Genomic DNA, 19,374 nt, shown 5'->3' on the forward strand with positions numbered 1-19,374 from the left:
AGAGAGAGAAAAGGAAAATCCGAAATAAAGTATTACCCGTAAATCAGGTTCAGAGACTTTTAGCAGGTCGTTTGTTGTAAAAGCTGTCTCTGGTTTATTTGCAGTGGGGCCGTGGTCTAGCTAGATATTAGCAAATGTCCAAGATCCACACCTTCAAGAAAAGTGATGTGAATATGACTGTCACGGTTGTACGCTGATGGTTTTTTGTGCTGTCTGTTTCATACTGAGTCAGGTTTCATGCAAGTTTCCATGTTCGTCTTCAGCCTTTCTGAATAGTTGGCAATAACAATATTGAAGTGTCTCTAACTCAGTCTTAGTTTGTACAACCATAACTATTCTGATGGGGATGTCTAAAAACCCAACGTGTAGGCAGTCATCTTGATAGCATTATTAAAGATTATTCTTCAAAACGCATAAGTTTTAAGAGGCTGGGTCCCAAAGGCAGTGGTCCTCTTGCATCTAATGAGCAGATTTGTTTTCTTGTTTTTTGCTTTTTTTTACTTCCTCAGAGAAACATCACAGACAGTGTCAATGTCTCTTGTCATCCTCTCCTCATGGACCAAGTTATTGGAGTCCGGTTGGGCATTGCGGTGTCCAGGAAAGACAGATAGCGACACCTCCCCTCCCCCCATTGCTGTCCAAGGTGAAGGACTCATGACCCCATTGTTATGAGTAGATGGACCAGTAGATGATATTAAAGAGAACATAAGCCCCAGGAAAGACAACCCGTGAGTACTTGTCTATAGCGTGGGTATCTATCCAGATGTTTACGTAGCCCCTGGATGGCTTCACCTGGCCGGCAAGATGGGGGTCATTGAGTGCTACCTGAGCCAGCATCCGCTCCTGGCGGCCACCGTTCTCGGGCATCCCATAATTCCCCGTCGTGTTCACGTCCATGGTGCCGTATCCTGTAATCTGGGGGTCAATCATCATCTCGTCGGGATTGCCAATGCCACAGGTGCAGGGCAGCTACATAAGGGGAACAGAGAACAATTATGAAAAGGAAATGGGTCGGAAATGTGGACCCAATTGAATTGGAACTCTCATAAACTCAAACTTTATTTACAAGATGAAATACGAAAAGAAAATGAGCATCTTAATACACCGATTCCCTCCTCTTAAACCTAATGTTTATTTTATTTCTTTCATCCTGCTCGGGGTCTTAAAAATGTTGGCAAGTGATCAAAGATTTAATGAGGGATGTTTATGCTGGAAATGCTCCTGAGGATATGTGGGGAACTTGGCTCCATATGCTGCAGCATTTGGCAGATGAAGAAATTAAGCGCAGCAGTAAAATAGTATGCAAGTCCTAAAAATAATTCACTATGCCTGAGAGCAACTGAAAAGGAGCTTATTGATATATCTATTAACTGAATACATTTATATAGCAAATATAACAATCTGTTTATTGGAAGTACACTTTAATAATTATGTTAAGGATAATTATAATAAAAGTCAGTGGGTTGTTTCGTCATGTTTGCACTAGTGAAGAAATACTTTGAGAATTAGGCCAGTCTTAGCCGTCGGTGATTCGGAGGCACTTTTAAATGCGCCTATTTAATTTTGTCTTCACTGCCACAAAGATTTGTTGCAAAGGCTTGAAACTGGATATTCCTAGGTCGTGAATAAACATTATAACCTGTCACGGTGTTGTAATATCTTTGAGGACTATCTGGTTTTGAGAAATTCCCATCTGATTTTTAGCCTGCAGAGGTATGACTTAACCTATACCATTGGACTGATGCCCAAAAGGAAGATCTGGGAAAATAAAACCAATTATCATGAGGCAAAAATGGCGTCCTCTTTCAGACTGAGATTGCCATAACAGCAGATTATGGGGGAAAAACAGCAACGACAAAGCAGATTAAGTGATAAAAGAGTAAAATGCCACCAGTGTCCTGTCAACATCAAAACCTTTTAGTTTCCTGAAGAAGTACCGTCTTAGGGTTCACTTTCATAAACAGAGCCGGTGTTTGCTTAAAAGTTTAATTTGTTGTTGCATGTAGTCCCGAGATATCTTCACACTTTTTTTGCAGCCTTCATGGGAAAAACTTTGCGGTTGGCATGGGTGGATGAGGACCCCTGCCAAAAATGAATGCACATCTTTTTAGTCCTGTAGGTTCACACCAGTTATCAGACTCCTCTACAACGAGGTTGTGGTTTTTTTTATTTATTTAATTTAACCCCCCCCCCGCCATTTATCCCCAATTGTGTCCGGCCAATTACCCCACTTTTCTGAGCCATCCCGGTCGCTGCTCCACCCCTCTGCCGATCCGGGCGGGGCTGCAGACTACCACATGCCTCCTCCGATACATGTAGAGTCACCAGCCACTTCTTTTCACCTGACAGTGAGGAGTTTCACCAGGGGGACGTAGCACATGGGAGGATCACGCTATTCCCCACAGTTCCCCCTCCCCCCCTGAACAGGCGCCCCGACCGACCAGAGGAGGTGCTACTGCAGCGACCAGGACACATACCCACACCCGGCTTCCCATCTGCAGACACAGCCCTGTAGGGATGCCCGACCAAGCTGGAGGTAACATGGGGATCCGAACCAGCGATCCCCATGTTGGTAGGCAATGGAATACACCACCACGCCACCCAGACACCCTGGGCTGTGGTTTTGCTGCACACAATAAAGACAGCTCACAATGACACAATCACCTGGAAACCCTTATTGTTGATTTTTTTTTGTTCCAAATCTGTTTTTATACATCTGTTTATAACAGCAAATATCTGGTTTTACTCCTCTAAATTATATTGAAACACTCATAAATACAGATGATGATAATGATGATGATGATAGGGATGATGATATTATTTGTATTATTGGTAGCAGCAGCAGTTGTGGTGGTCAAAGTGCAGCAGGCACACAAAAAAATAGCTCAATGCGTTCTTAATCAACAACATATGATATATCTTTATACTGTAGATAAATACTGACAGTGAAAACAACTTTTAATGACACTCACTCTCTCCCTGAGCTTCCTCTCTTTCCTTTCCTGTACGGTGGAGAGGTAGTTGACCGCCGCGTATTCTATCACAGACAGGAAGACAAAGACAAAACTGACCCAAAGGTAGATGTCCACCGCCTTGATGTAGGACACTCGGGGCATTGAGGCATTGACCCCAGTGATGATAGTGGACATGGTCAGCACCGTGGTGATGCCTGAAGAGAAGAATACAGTTTTTAGACACCTCTCCAGTTCATGTACTGTGTTGGTCTACTGTATGAGCCCATCGTGAAAGGGGTGAGAGCAAATTATTTTGTAAATCATTGCTTAATATTACAACTACTAATCATGATAATAACAATGTTAACTATCAATACTACTACTACTGATGATAATAATAATAATAATTGCAATAAGAATAACAACATATATTTTGATTATCGCAGTTATTGTAATACCACTGGTAGTATATTAACAGAAGCAATACTACTCAATTTAGTAAAATTAACTGTAGTATGTTTACTATGTACTATTATGTACTAGCACTACTGCTACTACCCCTTCTACTATTGTTACTATAACGACTTCTATTACTACTACTACTACTGCTGCTACTACTACTACTACTACTACTATTAATATTCCATCCATTCCATCCATTATCCAAACCACTTATCCTGCTCTCAGGGTCGCGGGTATGCTGGAGCCTATCCCAGCAGTCATTGGGCGGCAGGCGGGGAGACACCCTGTATTGGGTGCCAGGCCATCACAGGGTCGATAACAATAATAATGATAATATTGATAATTATATATATTATAATTCAACTTCATTAAATAAAACGTTCAGTGGTAGGGAAAGTGCTCAACAATCAAGGAGCAAAATAATCCAGTGATTCAAGTAATTTTTTGATTAGACAGTACAAGCTTGTTTCATGCTATATGCAAGAATCAGCTGTCATACTTAATACTGGCATACAGAATGACAGCTGATGATTGCATGTAGCATGAAACAGGCTTGTACCGTCTAATGAAAAGATTACTTGAATCACTGGATTATATTTTAATTTATTATTGTTAGCAATAATGTTAATAGTAGTGGTAGCAGTAGTAATAGTAATATTAATAGTTAGAAGTGTAGGAGCTCAGTGACTTGCTCAAGGACACTTTGGTGTATCCTTGCTGACTTGAACCCACACTCTCCAGTTAAAGTTTTGTCTCCCAGTTAGTACTCCACCCTGCTGCCTCTTTTCATACATTTTATGAAAATATCTACTACTACTTTCAGCTGCTCCCGTTAGGGGTCACCACAGCAGATCATCCGTTTCCCTTCTATTCCTGTCCTCTGCATCTTCCTCTGTCACACCAGCCCACCTGCATGCCCTCTCTTACCACATCCATAAACCCCCTCTTTGACCTTCCTCTTTTCCTCTTCCCTGGCAGCTCCATATTCAGCATCCTTCTCCCAATATACCCAACATCTCTCCTCCACACATATCCAAACCATCTCAATCTTGCCTCTCTTGCTTTGTCTTCAAACCGTCCAACCTGAGCGGTCCCTTTAATATACTCATTCCTAATCCTGTCCTTCTTCGTCACTCCCAATGAAAATCTTAGCATCTTCAACTCTGCCACCTCCTGTCTTTTCATCAGTGCCACTGTCTCCAAGCCATATAACATAGCTGGTCTCACAACCATTTTGTAAACCTTCCCTTTAACTCTTGCTGGTACCCTTCTGTCAGTTTATGAAAATGCAAAATGAAAAAAAAAATCATCAGACTGGCACCAGTCTTTATTTCAGAACTGATGAAACATTCTGTCCCTGTGTTTTTTTTTTCCTGAGAAGTCAATCCTTGAGATGTTGAATCTCCTCCTACCTAAAGGGACCCTGGCGGGGACAGCCCTGCGATCAATCCAGAAGGAAACCCAGGACAGCATGACCATCAAAGTGGCAGGGAAGTAGGTCTGCAACAGGAAGAAGAAGATGTGGCGCCGCAGGGTGAAGTGGATGTACAGGCGGTTGTACCAGCCTAGAGAGGAGACATATTGACATTATTATATATAGGTTGTCATAATGCTGTTCTTCTGTAACCATACAGACACCTAAATTGCGGAATGAAATCTTTTCGTGCAAAAGGTTGTTCTGGTGAGCAGGTAGGTGAAATCTTTCCAAGACGTAGGTGAGGCACCCACAGTGCATTTTCACCAAACCTGAAGTTTGTGGCAGTAGTATTTTAACCTTAAGTGTACATACTGAACATGGAAAGATGGCTTTCCAGTACTAAGCACCTTGTAGTTGGAGCAAATTTCAAAGATTTCTGCTGGAGCCACTCTCCCAGTTTGGGGGTCACAGCCCCTAGTGCTCCTATTACCACTGGGACTACTATGCACTTGTGGATGTTCTTTGTTTCATCCTGGATAGTGGTTCTGGCACTCACTCACCCTCGGCCCCCATCTTTTCACTTATTGTACAGTCTCAGACTGCTGGACTTCGGGTGGAACCCTCCATGCATTGTGAGAAGTTTCCGTGCCCTGATATCTGTGGCGTTTACCTCCTCTTTTGGCCACCTTAGTACTCCAGCTGGGTATCTGATGACTGGTAGGGCATATGTGTTGATGGTTTGGATCTTATTCTTCCCATTGAGTTGGCTCCTCAGGACTGTATTTGGCTGTAGCTGACTGCCTTGCTGCTTCCTAATGGTTTTTCATTTGCCTGTGGAATACCCAGGTAATTGTAATTGTCCTGCATTTCTGTTATCCTGACAACTGGTAATTCAATCCCTTAAATCCTCACCACCCTTCCTCTTTTTGGCACCATTTGACTGCACTTGTCCAGTCCGAATGACATCCCGATGTCATTGCTGTAGATCCTGGTGAGGTGGATCAGTGAGTCAATGTCTCGCTCATTCCTGGCATACATCTTGATGTCATCCATGTATAGGAGGTGGCTGATGGTAACTCCACTTCTGAATCTGTATCCATATCCACTCTGTGATAATCTGACTAAGGTGGTTCAGGCCTATGCAGAACTGCAGCGGGGATAGTGCATCACCTTGGTATGTGCCACATTTAATATTCCTTGTTTCATCCTGGATAGTGGCTCTGACACTCACTTACTGATTGTCTTTGAGTTGGCCTCATGTGTTGAGTTGAGTTGAGTTGGCCTCTTGTGTTGTTTTCCACTGCTGCATTGAGTTCTTGATGAAAGCTATTAGTGTCCTTTTGGCTTTGTATAGTGTCAAGCACTCCAGTAACCATGTGTGGGGCATTGAATCGTAGACTTTTTTGTAGTCAATCCAGGCTGTGCTCAGGTTGGTCCGTCTGGTTTTAAGAGTATTGGGTGACTGCTCTATCAACCAGTAGCTGATGCTTTGCACCTCTGGTGTTGTTCCTAATTCCTTTCTGAGTTTCGCTCATGTATTGACTTGTGTGGCTATTCAGCTTAGCTGCTATGATGCCTGACAGGATCTTCCATGTTCTGGAGAGGCAGGTTATCAGCCGGTAGTTTGAAGGTGTTGTACCCTTGGATCCTTCATGATCAGTATTGTTATCCCCTGTGTTAGCCAGTCAGGGTGAGACCCTGATGTTAGCAGCTGGTTCATCTGTGTCTCCAGGTGTTCATGGAGTTCCGTTAGCGTCTTCAGCCAGTAGGCGTGACCGTGAATCATGTCAGGGCCTGGTGCAGTCCAGCTCTTCATGCTTGAGACTCATCATTGGATGTTGGCCACTGTGATGATAACTGGTTCTTGTTCTGAGATATTGCTGTGGTCTGCTCTTAAGTCGATCAGCCACTAGGTATTGATGTTGTGTGATGCCTCCTTTTCCTATATTTTCTTCTAGTATTGCTTGGTCTCTGTTCTGGGTGGGTCTGATGTTGTTCTCTTGTTACTCTGCAGCTGGGAGTACACTTTGGATGGTTCTTTGAGGAACAAGCCATTTTCTCTTTTGGCTTCTGCTTCTCTAGTGTATCTCTTTAGCCTGGTGGCCAGACCTGTGAGCCTTTGTTTGTTTATAAGGGTAGGAATACCTGCAGTCAGTTGAGACAGAAGAAGTCACTTAGATGAATGATTAAACGTTTCTCCCAATAAACATTGTGTCTAGATGAACTGATTCAGCTTTCTGGTGTTTCCTTACCTGGATTATTGAGCATGCATCAAGACACTTTGCTTGGCAGTTTCCAGCACCTCACTTACAGACATCTTGCTGTACTTCTTCATCAAGGGCCCGTTTTTCATCACACCTTTCAGCACCTCTGTTAACTGGCTAACATCTCTCCATGCTGCTTTGGTCTCAGCTTCCAGCCTTCTCTTCCATGGAGGGCACTGTTGGTGACCTGTGTTCTTAATCATGTACCCAAGCGTCTCCAGGATTACAGTTGCAGTGGCATAAACAAGCTCGTTGGTCTCTGTTATAGTGGCAGTTTAGATATAGCATAAGGCTGTGTTCACATTCGCAAGCAGGCTTTGTCATGGTACTTTGTCACTGAGTCATGGAAGCCAAGCCAGGAGGTTGTATTTAGTCTGGCCATGATTATCATTTGAACCTCAGTAACTTCAGCTGTCATGGCTGGTAGGATTGTTGCAGCTGGTTAGAGTCTGTTCTCATGTATCTCCTGCCTACTGGGTGGCCATTCAGGATGCTGAATTGTATAGTCATCCTGTTGGAGCATCTCCATCTTAAGTTGTGACAGTAGCCTCCTTCTGTTGATGTTCAAGCTCCAGGGGTCTGCTGTTATAATAGCATTCAATCAGTTCCAGGTTCTCAGCCTTTGTCCATTAATGTCTTGTTCCAGTAACCCATTTCTCATCAGGTTGTCCTGGTTCCCCAACACCTGATGCAGACCTTGTTAACTGGGTGACTCCCAAGCCGGTATGACTCTATTCGTGTTACTCTCACTCATGTCTGAGGTAGTTGACTTGTAAAGCATTAGGAGTCCAAGCTGCTGACTCTTACTGAAGAATCGTCCCAATCAGGGTTCAAACTCCCCCCCATCTCCAGTGGAAAAGCCTGTGTTCTCAGCTATCCGGCTGCATATATATTTGTTAAAAGAAACACTCAACGGTAGGGAAAGTGCTCAACAAATAAGGAGCAAAATAATCCAGTGAGTCAAGTAAATTCTTTATGAGACAGTACAAACATGTTTCATGCCATGAGCAATCATCAGCTGTCAATAAAGCTACCTGGGAAAGAACATTTATTACCTCATCATGCACATCATATGTCCAATGGGGAAGGGAGGGGTGCGACAGCTTCAACGGGGCGGAAACTTGTGAACTAATTGGAATATATTTGTTATCTCAACTACAAGACCTAGATATCAATGTGGATTCTATAGGGATGATGGGCTAGCAATTTGTAGCAAAACGCCAAGAGAAGTCGAGTAAATTAAGAAAACAATATGCAAAATATTCTCAAACAATGGTCTAAAACTCACAATTGAAGCAAACAAAAAACAAATTGACTTTCTGGACATCTCAATGGACCTTAGGAATGGCACATACATTAAGCCCAACAACACGCTGCAGTATGTCCATAGAGAAAGCAATCACTCACCCTCCATCTTGAAGAACATCCCAGAAAGCATTAACAGAAGACTCTTAAAATTATCATCTAATGAGTCCATCTTCAATGAAGCTGCACCCCCATACCAAGATGCACTGCAAAAGAGTGGCTACAATTTTAAGTTCAAGTACAACCCACCATTAAATACTGACTGCCAGAAAATCAACAAATGGAGCAGAAAACGAAACATCACCTGGTACAACCCACCCTACAGTGATACCGTGGCCACAAACAGGGCTAAGCAGTTTTTTGAACTTTTGGATAAGTGCTTTACCCCGGACCATCAACTGAGGAAGATATTCAATAGGAACACCATCAAAATTAGTTACAGCTGCATGCCTAACATTCAAAAAATAATATCGTCCCACAACACAAGAATCATCAACAAATCAATGCCACCTTCATCACAACCGGACTCTCCCAACTGCAACTGCCGTGTGAACGAAAGAAAATGCCAGACAAAAGGAGTTATCTACCAAGCTATGGTGACGAGAAATGACAACGGCAAAATAGAGACATACGTTAGTCTAACAGAGGGAACGTTCAAAAAGAGGTTTAATGCCCACATATAGCTTTAGAAACAACTGTTTAAAGAATGTAACATCTTTAAGCTGTTATATTTGGTCATTGGCAGGCAGAAACGTTAATATTCAACCACCTGGAAAATCCTCTCAAAGAACAAAACATATTCAACCAGTAGTAAAATGTGCAATCTATGTCTAACTGAAAAATATTTTATCATTTGCAAACCAGAAATGTCCACATTGAATAACAGGAATGAATTGGCCAGCAGTTGCAGACATAGATATAAGCACCTATTTTGTAATTAAGAATAAATCATGACAATAGACAAATACCCCTCCCTTCCCCCATTGGGCGCTGTGCACATGATGTGCATGACGAGGCAATAAATGGCATGTCCTTTCCCGAGTAGCTTTATTGACAGCTGATGATTTTTCATCAGAGTTTTGTGTATGGTCTCTTGAAAAGTTGAAAAAGAGATCATCATCTCAATGAGACTACATGAATATAAGGGCTACATATATTAATAAATATAATGTTCTCAGTATGAAACCACAGGCTCCCCTTTTTCAAGTCAGAGAGCCTAGAAGTCCAGAGAAAAATATTTTTAAGATTAAAAATCAAATAGGCAAGAATTTCAAGTGAATTATCTAAGTTTCCCCCTAGTTGTGAGCTTGTCTATGCACAGTACATGTGTGTTTTAGATTGCACATACAGTATACACTCATTTAGAGCATGCGTGACTCACATACATTTGATTGTATATCTGTTAAAATCAACATCTGTTAATTTGGTGCAGAAAGAAACTGTTTGTGTCGTGGGTTACCTGTACTGCTGTAGAATGCCAGCTTAGTGGTGGTGTGAAACTTCTGGATGAGGAACTGGGATAGAGATATCCTATCGTCAGTGTTCAGCGACTCATTGCCTTTCTTCCAATACAGCATTAAGTCGTCATCTGTGTATGCATCTGGAGGGGGGCATAATTAAGTGCATCTGTACTAAACTGAGAGAATAACAGATTTTATTGTTCTACACATCTTTAGTGGATTTGCATAAAGATGTTTGTGACGTAGTGCTTCTCAGAGATGGACATGATACCATTTTAATAAGCACAATACTATGCATGAAAAAAAAATCACAAAAAAAGACTATGGCTACAACATATTAAGTATAGGGTTGAAATATGGCTTTTTCATTTATATTATGAGGAAACTACTCACAGCTCTCAATCTCCAGTGAGCAGGTCTGTGTGTCAAGAGGGAAGCGGCTAAGGTCCATATTGCACATGGCGGTGACAGTGACTCTTAAAAAAAAAAAAGATTTATTGGAAAACCAATGTACTGTATTTGATCTGTGATTTGTATTATAATTCAACATATATTAATTTAACTAGCAATTGATGTTTCAGTCTTTGTAAAAATACATGTGAAGGTAAAAAATTTTCTTATCAACTCTAACTTTTTCAGTGTTAATTTAAAAATGGCCTGTGATACTGCAGAAATCCCCCCGTCACATTAATTTTTTGCTATTTTTGTTTGCTGGCTACTTTAAAGGAGGGTATGCAATTGAAGTGAAAGAAAGAAAACAGCCTGAGCAGTGTGATGAGAGGTCATATGCGTAATGTTGCAGGACGCGGTGTTTAGTCGATCTTTTTTTGTTTACACTTTTGATTTGCTTAATTTAATCCCGCCGGTGGGAACAACTGGCACAGATAAAAGTGGTGAGCATTTGGCGTTCCCCTCTGATTACAGCAACACTGCCCTGTCCATCTGGTACATTAATTACCATCCCTTGGGTGACACAGAATGTTGTTCAGCAAAATACCCTGTCAATGTTCTGGCTGACTTTTACATGCTGTCTTACTTACCCTTTCTCTTCCATCTTTCTTTTTTCTAGCGTTAGGGAAAAAGGGACAACAGAGCCTGTTCTCTACCTGAGACTGTAGAGCACGTTGCCATCAGGGTAGACCCTCAGCATCACGTTGTCCGTGGTGGTGTCGTGGATAAAAGATCTCTTGGAGTGGACGAAGAACATGTCAGGAACCCAGATCTTCTTTACCAGGCGACTGTCGAAGGTCATGCTTTGGTTGTTGGTGCTGGGGAATGCCAACCGCTCATCCTTCCAGTAGTGACGCAGATATAGCGTCATCGTGAAGTCCTGTGTTGGGGAAAAGATTAGGCTTGTTTCATCTTGTAAAAGTGAGGTGTACTCCTCGTTTGAAAAAAAAAACAACTCTTGTATCAAGCTGCAGTGCAGTCGGTTTTATTTTCCAAAGATGCAATAACTAAACAAATAGGCATTTAGTCATGCTTACCATATCCACCTCAGAGATCGTGTCCAGACTTTCAACCTGAACGTCTACCCCCACTGGAATTGGAGGACCTGAAATTTGGAAAAAAAAATCATTGACGTTCTAGTCAACTTATAATGATTTTGTGTGGTTGTGACTAAAGGGTAAAGAGACAATACAGTTAATACAAAGAATATTGTCCTTTATGAATATTACCCTAGAAAAGAAGATTGCATTACACAAATCTGGAGCATTGCATGTGCCACAACTACGTTGGCTGGCTCGGCTTCTACTTTTGACCTATTTCAGCCTTTTCCTCTGTATTATCCTCTAGTAGTGCGCAAATACATACAATTAGGTCACAATGGATCAAAGTTGATGCTGGCGTGAATGACATGCCAGCTCTCGGTTTTTTTCCAGCCTGCTCTAAAAGGGCCATTTGTAATCTAAAACTGAAATTTAAAGGATGCTACGATTGCCTGTCACAGTGGGGTGCTTTTGAGAACAATACTGACGAATCACAGCCATAGCTGAAACCAGACATCAGATAAAAACCACCATGTTTCCTATCATTGATCTGGCCAGTCTCATGACAGAATTTTCTTGCCCACTTAAGCTCACATGCGAAGTGGTGCATGGCTATTTGGCTGAAAAGATATATAAAGGGGTATATATATCTATCCATCCATCCAATATCTGAACTGCTTATCCTGCTCTCAGGGTCGCGGGGCTGCTGGAGCCTATTCCAGCAGTCACTGGGCGGCAGGCGGGGAGACACCCTGGACAGGCCACCAGGCAAATTATATCCTGGTATTAATATCTACCAAAGTAAAAACCAACAGCCTGGGTTTCTTTATCTAGACATAATCCAGCATTCTAAAAAGCTAGCGCCAAATCCCTCTGTAAGTAAACAAAAAAGCAAAACCGCAGTATTCACATCATGTTGAGGCATGTGTTAAGTGTGTGTGTCTGCGACTGCCAGAACAAGAATTGCCTGCTGGACTGAGAAATTCATGCACAGCTTGCATGGACGGCATCATTAAGGTTTCTAAAAGCTAAGCCTATAAGACTATTTGCCCCAAACCAATGACCACCATGCTGATCTTGGCTGTGTGGTGTTGATGACTGACCAATGGTTTCTCTGCAGCATGTAAGTCGCTGTAATGAAAAGATCTTGTGCGATCTATACTTGTGTAAACTAAATAAAGCACTTTTTAAAAAAATGTCCCCCTTTTTCTCCCCAATTGTATCCGGCCAATTACCCCACTCTTCCCGGTCGCTGCTCCACCCCCTCTGCCAATCCGGGGAGGGCTGCAGACTACCACATGCCTCCTGTGATACATGTGGAGTCGCCAGCTGCTTCTTTTCACCTGACAGTGAGGAGTTTCGCCAGGGGAACGTAGCACGTGGGAGGATCCACGGTAATCTCCCCAGCCCCCACCTGAACAGGCGCCCCGACCGACCAGAGGAGGCGCTAGTGCAGCGACCAGGACACATACCCACATCCAGCTTCCCTGTCTGTAGGGGCGCCTGACCAAGCCGGCGGTAACACGATTCGAACCTACGATTCCCATGTTGGTAGGCAACGGCATAGACAACTATGCTACCCGGATGCCCCTTAAATAAAGTACTCTTACCCAGGTACTCAAAACCAGCAGTATAACATCATAATGAAATGCTAGTTACAGTATGGGAATAAGGCAGGAACTTGCTTTGTTTGTCTACAGAAATATAACACACAGAAATGAAATGTGCGCTCTCTAACCTCCAAATGCTGGCCTCATGGTGAAATCGTGGTCGTCTATTCTTAGAAGCTGCTCAGATTTTGTCATTGGCGATTTTGTCATGTCTGGACTTCTTTTAAAGATGGGGCTGTTGAGAGACACGGGGAAGCAGCAACAGTTACCCCCCCAGGAAAATCCTATACCTTGGCACTTAAGTAAAAATAACCATAAAACATTAACTTTATGAACAGCAAGTCATATTTTCATTTAGTAAACATTGCAGATAAAGATTTTTTTTTTAATACTGACCTTCCAGATTTGTGCCCTCCGCCCCCATCCATTTTTGATGTATCTCTTCTGGACCTGTTAAGTACCACAATGATTTACAAAACTCTGAAAACAATCAGTTAAACCTTGAATGTAACGGCACAATGAAATGCTCAGACTTTATGTTCCTTGAAATACACGATTAAATTCCTCAGATAATGCTGTCTGAAAGTACTTCCTTTTGGTACTGATTTGAAAACATTAACATCTTTTAAGCAGTAGTGTCACATGGAAATGACACCAGTGACCCCTGTCTCCATCCAGGGGGTCAGTGTGGACACTGTGGAATACTACAAGTACCTGGGGGTATATATAGACAATAAACTGGACTGGGCTAAGAACACTGATGCCCTCTACAAGAAGGGACGGAGCCGCCTCTACTTTTTGAGGAGGCTTAAGTCCTTCAACATCTGCCAGACAGTGCTCAGGATGTGGTATGAGTCTGTTGTGGCCAGTGCTCTCCTGTTTGCTGTTGTGTGTTGGGGCAGCAGGTTGAGGGTAGCGGATACAAACAGGCTCAATAAACTGACCCGCGAGGCCGGTGACGTTGTGGGGGTGGAACTGGATTCTCTGGCAGTGGTTTTTGAGACGAGGACACTGTTGAATTTATGTGCCATCATGGACAATGACTCCCACCCACTCCATGACATGCTGGTTGGGCACAGGAGTACTTTTAGTAATAGACTCATTCTGCCAAAAAGCACCACAGAGCGCCACAGGAGGTCATTCCTGCCTGTGGCCATCAAACTTTACAACTCCTCCCTCAGACTCCGACTGTCAGACACTCTGAGTTAATGGTCATTGGACTGGCCCTGTTGGGTTTTGTTTGTGCTGCTTGTTGTGTGCTATGGTAGAGCAGGATAGATAGGGTGTTATGTGCACCATGCTTGTTGATATTTTGTTCTTATTTCTATTTCTTATTTTATCTTTATTTCTATTTGTTTCTGTTTCTATTATCTTGTATCTTGTTAGTTTTTAGTTATTAGAGCATGAGTGTCTGTAATAGAACCCAATTTCCCCTCGGGGATGAATAAAGTATTCTGATTCTGATTCTTATTCTGATAACCACAATATAAGCAAAAAGGATTGTGCCAGCTGCTTTTTTTTTTACACTATTCACTTTTATACACTCCTCACATTCTAAGGAGCTCTAGTATAGCCGCTTACATCACAGACATTTGATCCACAAATCACACAGAGGGCTCCCTATGGTGTCCAATTTGGGAGGATTCAGCCCCTTTCGTGTCTGTGTTCAAGGTTGTTGCAATGGTATACTTGCCTCTTTAGACAGTATTTTCCAGGTCACAAATGGAAAATAAGATGAACTCTGACAGATCGAAAAAAGGGATTAATAGAATAGAGCGTGCTATGACAAACAGGGCCACGTCTGTGGAACAACCAATGCAGCTATAGATGGAAGTGAAGTACCAGAGAAAGAGAAACGGGGAGAAAGTCGGCAATAGAAAATAACGGCTGCAAAAAAAGAAGAAAAAAATAAAAAACAAGCAGAAAAATAAGAAAATGATGGAGAAAAAAAGATGTTTTCTGGGTGCTAACTGCTAAGTTCTGACAGGCTATGGGTGCTACTATTTTCTGTCCATCCAGCAGCTGGTTCCTAATCCTCTTGGCAGAATCCCCTTGCTTCCTGCCTGCGCAACATAACAGCCGTTGTCTGGACATTGCTGTCCCAGGCCTACCTCTGGTCCTTCTCTGGAGCTCATCAATGCTGCAGTCCAATATAGTTGGTTGGACAGAGCTCGGCATAAACACACCATTAAAGTTAATGGGCTGGACTTCCCCAGGGGCAATCCCAGACAACACAGTTGCAGCCGTGGTGCCACGAGTTGCTTTAGATTTACACAAGACCAGGTTTTCCAGTGTACTAAAGACCAGCCACTGCTATGGTAACTGTCCTGTGGGCTGCACACTTTGAATCAGCTCACACCTCATGTTATCTATGCTATGTCTCTCTATGGTAATACATAGAGATAGATAGATAGATAGATAGATAGATAGATAGATAGATAGATAGATAGATAGATAGATAGATAGATAGATAGATAGATAGATAGATAGATAGATAGATAGATAGATAGATAGATAGATAGATAGATAGATAGATAGATAGATAGATAGATAGATAGATGGAGAGATATATAGAGCTATAGATAGATAAATAGAAAGATAGTGTACTTTGTACTTTTGACATGATGATGTTACTCATTAGATGAGTATGTTGTTAAGAAAAGATTTTAGTGTGCAGCCATCACTCTGCCTTTCAAACCTGATAACTGATGGTTACCATTTAAACTCCAGACAGATTCGGAAGAACAGCACAGTCACATCAGACATCATTGTCCTTGGACACGGGTTGATTCTCTTGACCATTTACCCCCTAAACACTCACACTTGTCCCTGTGAATCTTCTGCTTTCCTCCTCTTGAAGGCAAGGTTTGAAATAGACTAAAATGTGTTTTCAACTTCCACAACCCACACTTACAGCATCCAGTGGCTGTCAGTTGCAAAAAGAGGATTGCAATTTCACGCTGCGGGTAAATACCACAGAAAAAGACTACTGGAAGAAGAGTAAAGCTAATGTTTGACAAACAACGCGGGCGTTTCATTTGCAGGAGGGAATCTGAGTTTCAGATTTGGTTTGTAGTCCAAATATGTAAATGTCGGCTGCTGGAAGACTGTGGGATATGAGAGGATTTAAAAGCAGCTGAAATAAAACGAATGGCACAGATTTGAAAGCAAAACAGAAACACAGAGATGCAGTGCTAATGTACTGATATAGAGGAAGAGAACGAGTGGTGGAAAAAAAAGAATGAGTAGTACAGTATTTTTTTCTGTCCACAGATTTTCTACAGGGTAATTTGGGTTTTCCTCTTCTTCGCATTAATGATGATTTTAAGCACTTCATGGATGAGATTATCGCTTTAAGTGAATGTGATTTCATGGAGGATTCTCAAGATGCAAACAGAGATTACTTCATCACGGTATTGTCAAACAGATAAATGTCCCTCAGTATCCATATTTTCTTTTCTCCTTTCTGGGTAATTCAGACTGATGCTGACGGTAACATACACTCCTGACAATTATGGGCTGTTGTTTTCCGTAATAAGCCCTCGGCAAATTCTGTCACAGTTATTTTAGCAAAAAGAGATGAGAATCTATAACATCTGCCAGTTAAAACTTTTTTTTCCCTGTGATCTATAAATAGCTGCAGTTTTAGCATCAAAGTGATATGGTATCTAAAGGGGAAAAGGCAGAGGGATTATGATATGAAAGGGTTTGTGGAATACATTAAATGGGTAGAAATCACTCAACGCTGATAGCAACGTTGAAGGCATCCAGTGCTGCACTTTGCCTGCAAGGGAGAGCCTTATCATCTTCACTGGGGATTAATGCAACGACCGTTTTGCATTTGAGACCACAGGCAACAGGATGCTGTGTTAAGATACTACATACAACATGACAACATTTTCAACGTGGCATGTTAGCCAACAGGGATGTCACCAGGACATTGTTGAAAAGGATTCTAGTCTGCAGAGGTTGTGCCTGGTGAACATTCATCTGAAGGGGCAGCTTTTGCTTCTTTACTCTTCATGAATTGAAAGAGATTACAGAGTTTATGTAAGCATTTAGTTTGACAAATACATAAGACATGATTAACTGAGATCAGATAACATTGCCTTTCCAAAACTTCAGTATCACCCAAATTGTTCTTTGTTCCAAGAATTCATGAAGGCAACCAGTCTAATGAAAGTCAAAACCACTTGAGTGTCAACAGTTTCTTTCTTCCAACTTGGAATAACTATTTTAATTGGAAAAATGGGCCACTTTCTCCTCTCTGGCCCAAATACAATTTCACATTTTAGGCAGCACCTCTTGAAATTGTTATTTCAATAGAAAGCCCTACTGTGTGAACAAAGGATGAGAGTCAACAACAGCAAGACAACATATGACATTACTCCCTATGGTGATCTCAGATGAAAACAATACCTTTTTTAGCATTCTTTTGGGGTCCCGACTAAAGACTTAACCAAAATGGCGCAATCAATGAGGCAATAAGGAGCTCCACGAATATGCCATTAACTGCAAGTGTTGTCAGTGGTAAAACATCCAGTCATTAGCCCAGAGCAGTTATAGGACAGGAGAACACAGCATTGACCAAAAGTACAGAAATAGACGTGGGGATTTAGGTCTCCCTCTATCTCCTCTCCAATCTGCTGTCTGAATAAGTCTGATTCCAGAGGGGGAGGGAGCAGCACAGTTAACACAGGAAAACAGTGGACGACATTGTGTAAACTTAGAATCACAAATAATAATCAAATGCAGTCGTCACAAGGAAATACCTTTGAAAATTCAGATAAAGACCCAGCAAAGGGCACTTTAAAGAGATTGCTGTGGATAATATGACATCCCATCGCAACAGTTAATTCATAAACCAAAGCGTTTGTCTTTTGACAGATTGTACATTCACATTTTTTGACAATACCTGCTTTGTTTGTAGGTCTCCAGCTTGTGACCCCTGGGCTGGGCTGATTTCCCAGCTGCACCCACCAGCCAAACACAGATCAGCACAAGGACAGCATCCACCTGCATGGTGCACATTCCCCTGTGGACAGGACCACTCCTACCAGTCAAAAATGACGTCCCGTCAGAGCTGAGAGCACTCTGTGTTCCTGAGGCATTGTCTTCTTCAGCATCAGGAGCCGCTGAGTGGGAGAAGACACAGCAGTGACAGCAACGGCAAGCAGCTACAGTAGGCTATTCTATGGCCTGACTGAAAAACATCCCACGGTGCTTAATCTCCACAGTGGGAAAAGCAATTTTGACTAAACCCATAAATCCTTGAGTGTCAGATGGTACAGATTTGATCCCTCCAGCGATGGATGTGCCTTCCTCTCAGTGCTGTGCTCAGATATATCCTGCGCTCTGATGTGCTCTACTCTAGTTTGCGCCGCCCAGAAACACCAATTCTCATAATGATGCAGCGTGCTCATTTGTGAGGTTGATGGTGCGGAGATACAGAATCAAACAGAGAGGCATGGAGAAATCCCTTTAATGTGAAAGGTTTCTTTGCTCCCTCAGCCTGTGCAGCTGTCGTCTTACCTTGTCATACAAAATTATTTCTGCTCTGACAGGCTGCAAAAAAACTGATGACACAGCCTTTATGTTGAACTGATGAAGTTTGCATTGATTTCAGTTTTGCTAAACATGAATTACATTGACCTAAGTATATACACTGATGAGCCAGAGCATATGATCACATGCATAATATACTATTGGTCCTCAGTTTGCCACCAAAACAGTGCTGACCCACCAAGGCATGGACTCTACAAGACCCCTGAAGGTGCCCTGTGGTATCTGGCACCAAAACATTAGCAGCAAATCCTTCAAGTCCTGTAAATTGCAAGGTGGAGCCAACGTGGACTGGACTTGTCGGTCCAGTACATCCCACAGATGCTCAGTCGGATTGAGATCTGGAAAATTTGGAGGCCAGGGCAACACTTTGAACACTTACTTAATCATGTTCTTCAAACCATTCCTGAGCAATGTGTGCAGTGTGGCGAGGCGCATTATCCCGCTGAAAGAGGTCACCGTCATCAGGGAATACCGTTGCCATGAAGGGGTGTACGTTTTCTGCAATGTTTAGGAAGGTGCACATGTCAAATTTACATCTAATATTTAATATTTATGCAGGTGCAACCCAACAGACACAAAATGTACTTGGCAGCATCTGAAGATAAAATATAAAAATGTAGTTCAAACAGGTAAGGTATAATTTCATTACAAGCAGTTGTGACGTTGTTTAGCCTACCCTACCTAATTAAACAGCATTCAGTGGCTACATGTGATATCTTTAAGTAGATAGCAAAAAAAAAAAAGTTAAATTTTGAGCCATTCCAACACTGCCCGTATTTAATATTGTCCATTTGAAAGCAACAACAAGTCAAGTCAAATCATTTAAATGCATACAAGTCTCCAAATT

General features: G+C 42.2%; 1 protein-coding gene across 1 annotated transcript; it reads right to left on the minus strand.

The window, feature by feature from the left end:
• Positions 1-237: 237 nt before the first annotated feature.
• Positions 238-18,074, minus strand: LOC130126257 (gamma-aminobutyric acid receptor subunit rho-1-like). Its single transcript, XM_056295689.1, has 10 exons — positions 17,878-18,074; positions 13,359-13,412; positions 13,091-13,197; positions 11,350-11,417; positions 10,969-11,192; positions 10,256-10,338; positions 9,862-10,002; positions 4,829-4,981; positions 2,973-3,169; positions 238-969 (listed from the first exon to the last, which is right to left on the minus strand). Exons 1-10 carry the CDS (start codon positions 17,991-17,993, stop codon positions 667-669), a joined length of 1,446 nt encoding a protein of 481 aa, XP_056151664.1. The 5' UTR covers positions 17,994-18,074; the 3' UTR covers positions 238-666.
• Between the last annotated feature and the right edge of the window lie 1,300 nt (positions 18,075-19,374).

The sequence above is a fragment of the Lampris incognitus genome, chromosome 16 (genome assembly GCF_029633865.1).
Source record: "Lampris incognitus isolate fLamInc1 chromosome 16, fLamInc1.hap2, whole genome shotgun sequence".
In the NCBI taxonomy this organism is placed as follows: domain Eukaryota; kingdom Metazoa; phylum Chordata; class Actinopteri; order Lampriformes; family Lampridae; genus Lampris; species Lampris incognitus.

Bases quoted from the DNA above. Each gene is read 5' to 3' on its own strand.
- LOC130126257 (XM_056295689.1), bottom strand. From the start codon at position 17,993: ATGTGCACCATGCAGGTGGATGCTGTCCTTGTGCTGATCTGTGTTTGG. The intron at 13,413-17,877 runs GTATTGTCAAAA...GGTACTTAACAG, and splicing joins GAGACCTACAAACAAAGCAG to GTCCAGAAGAGATACATCAA. The intron at 11,418-13,090 runs GTTAGAGAGCGC...TCCAAATTTCAG, and splicing joins CATGAGGCCAGCATTTGGAG to GTCCTCCAATTCCAGTGGGG.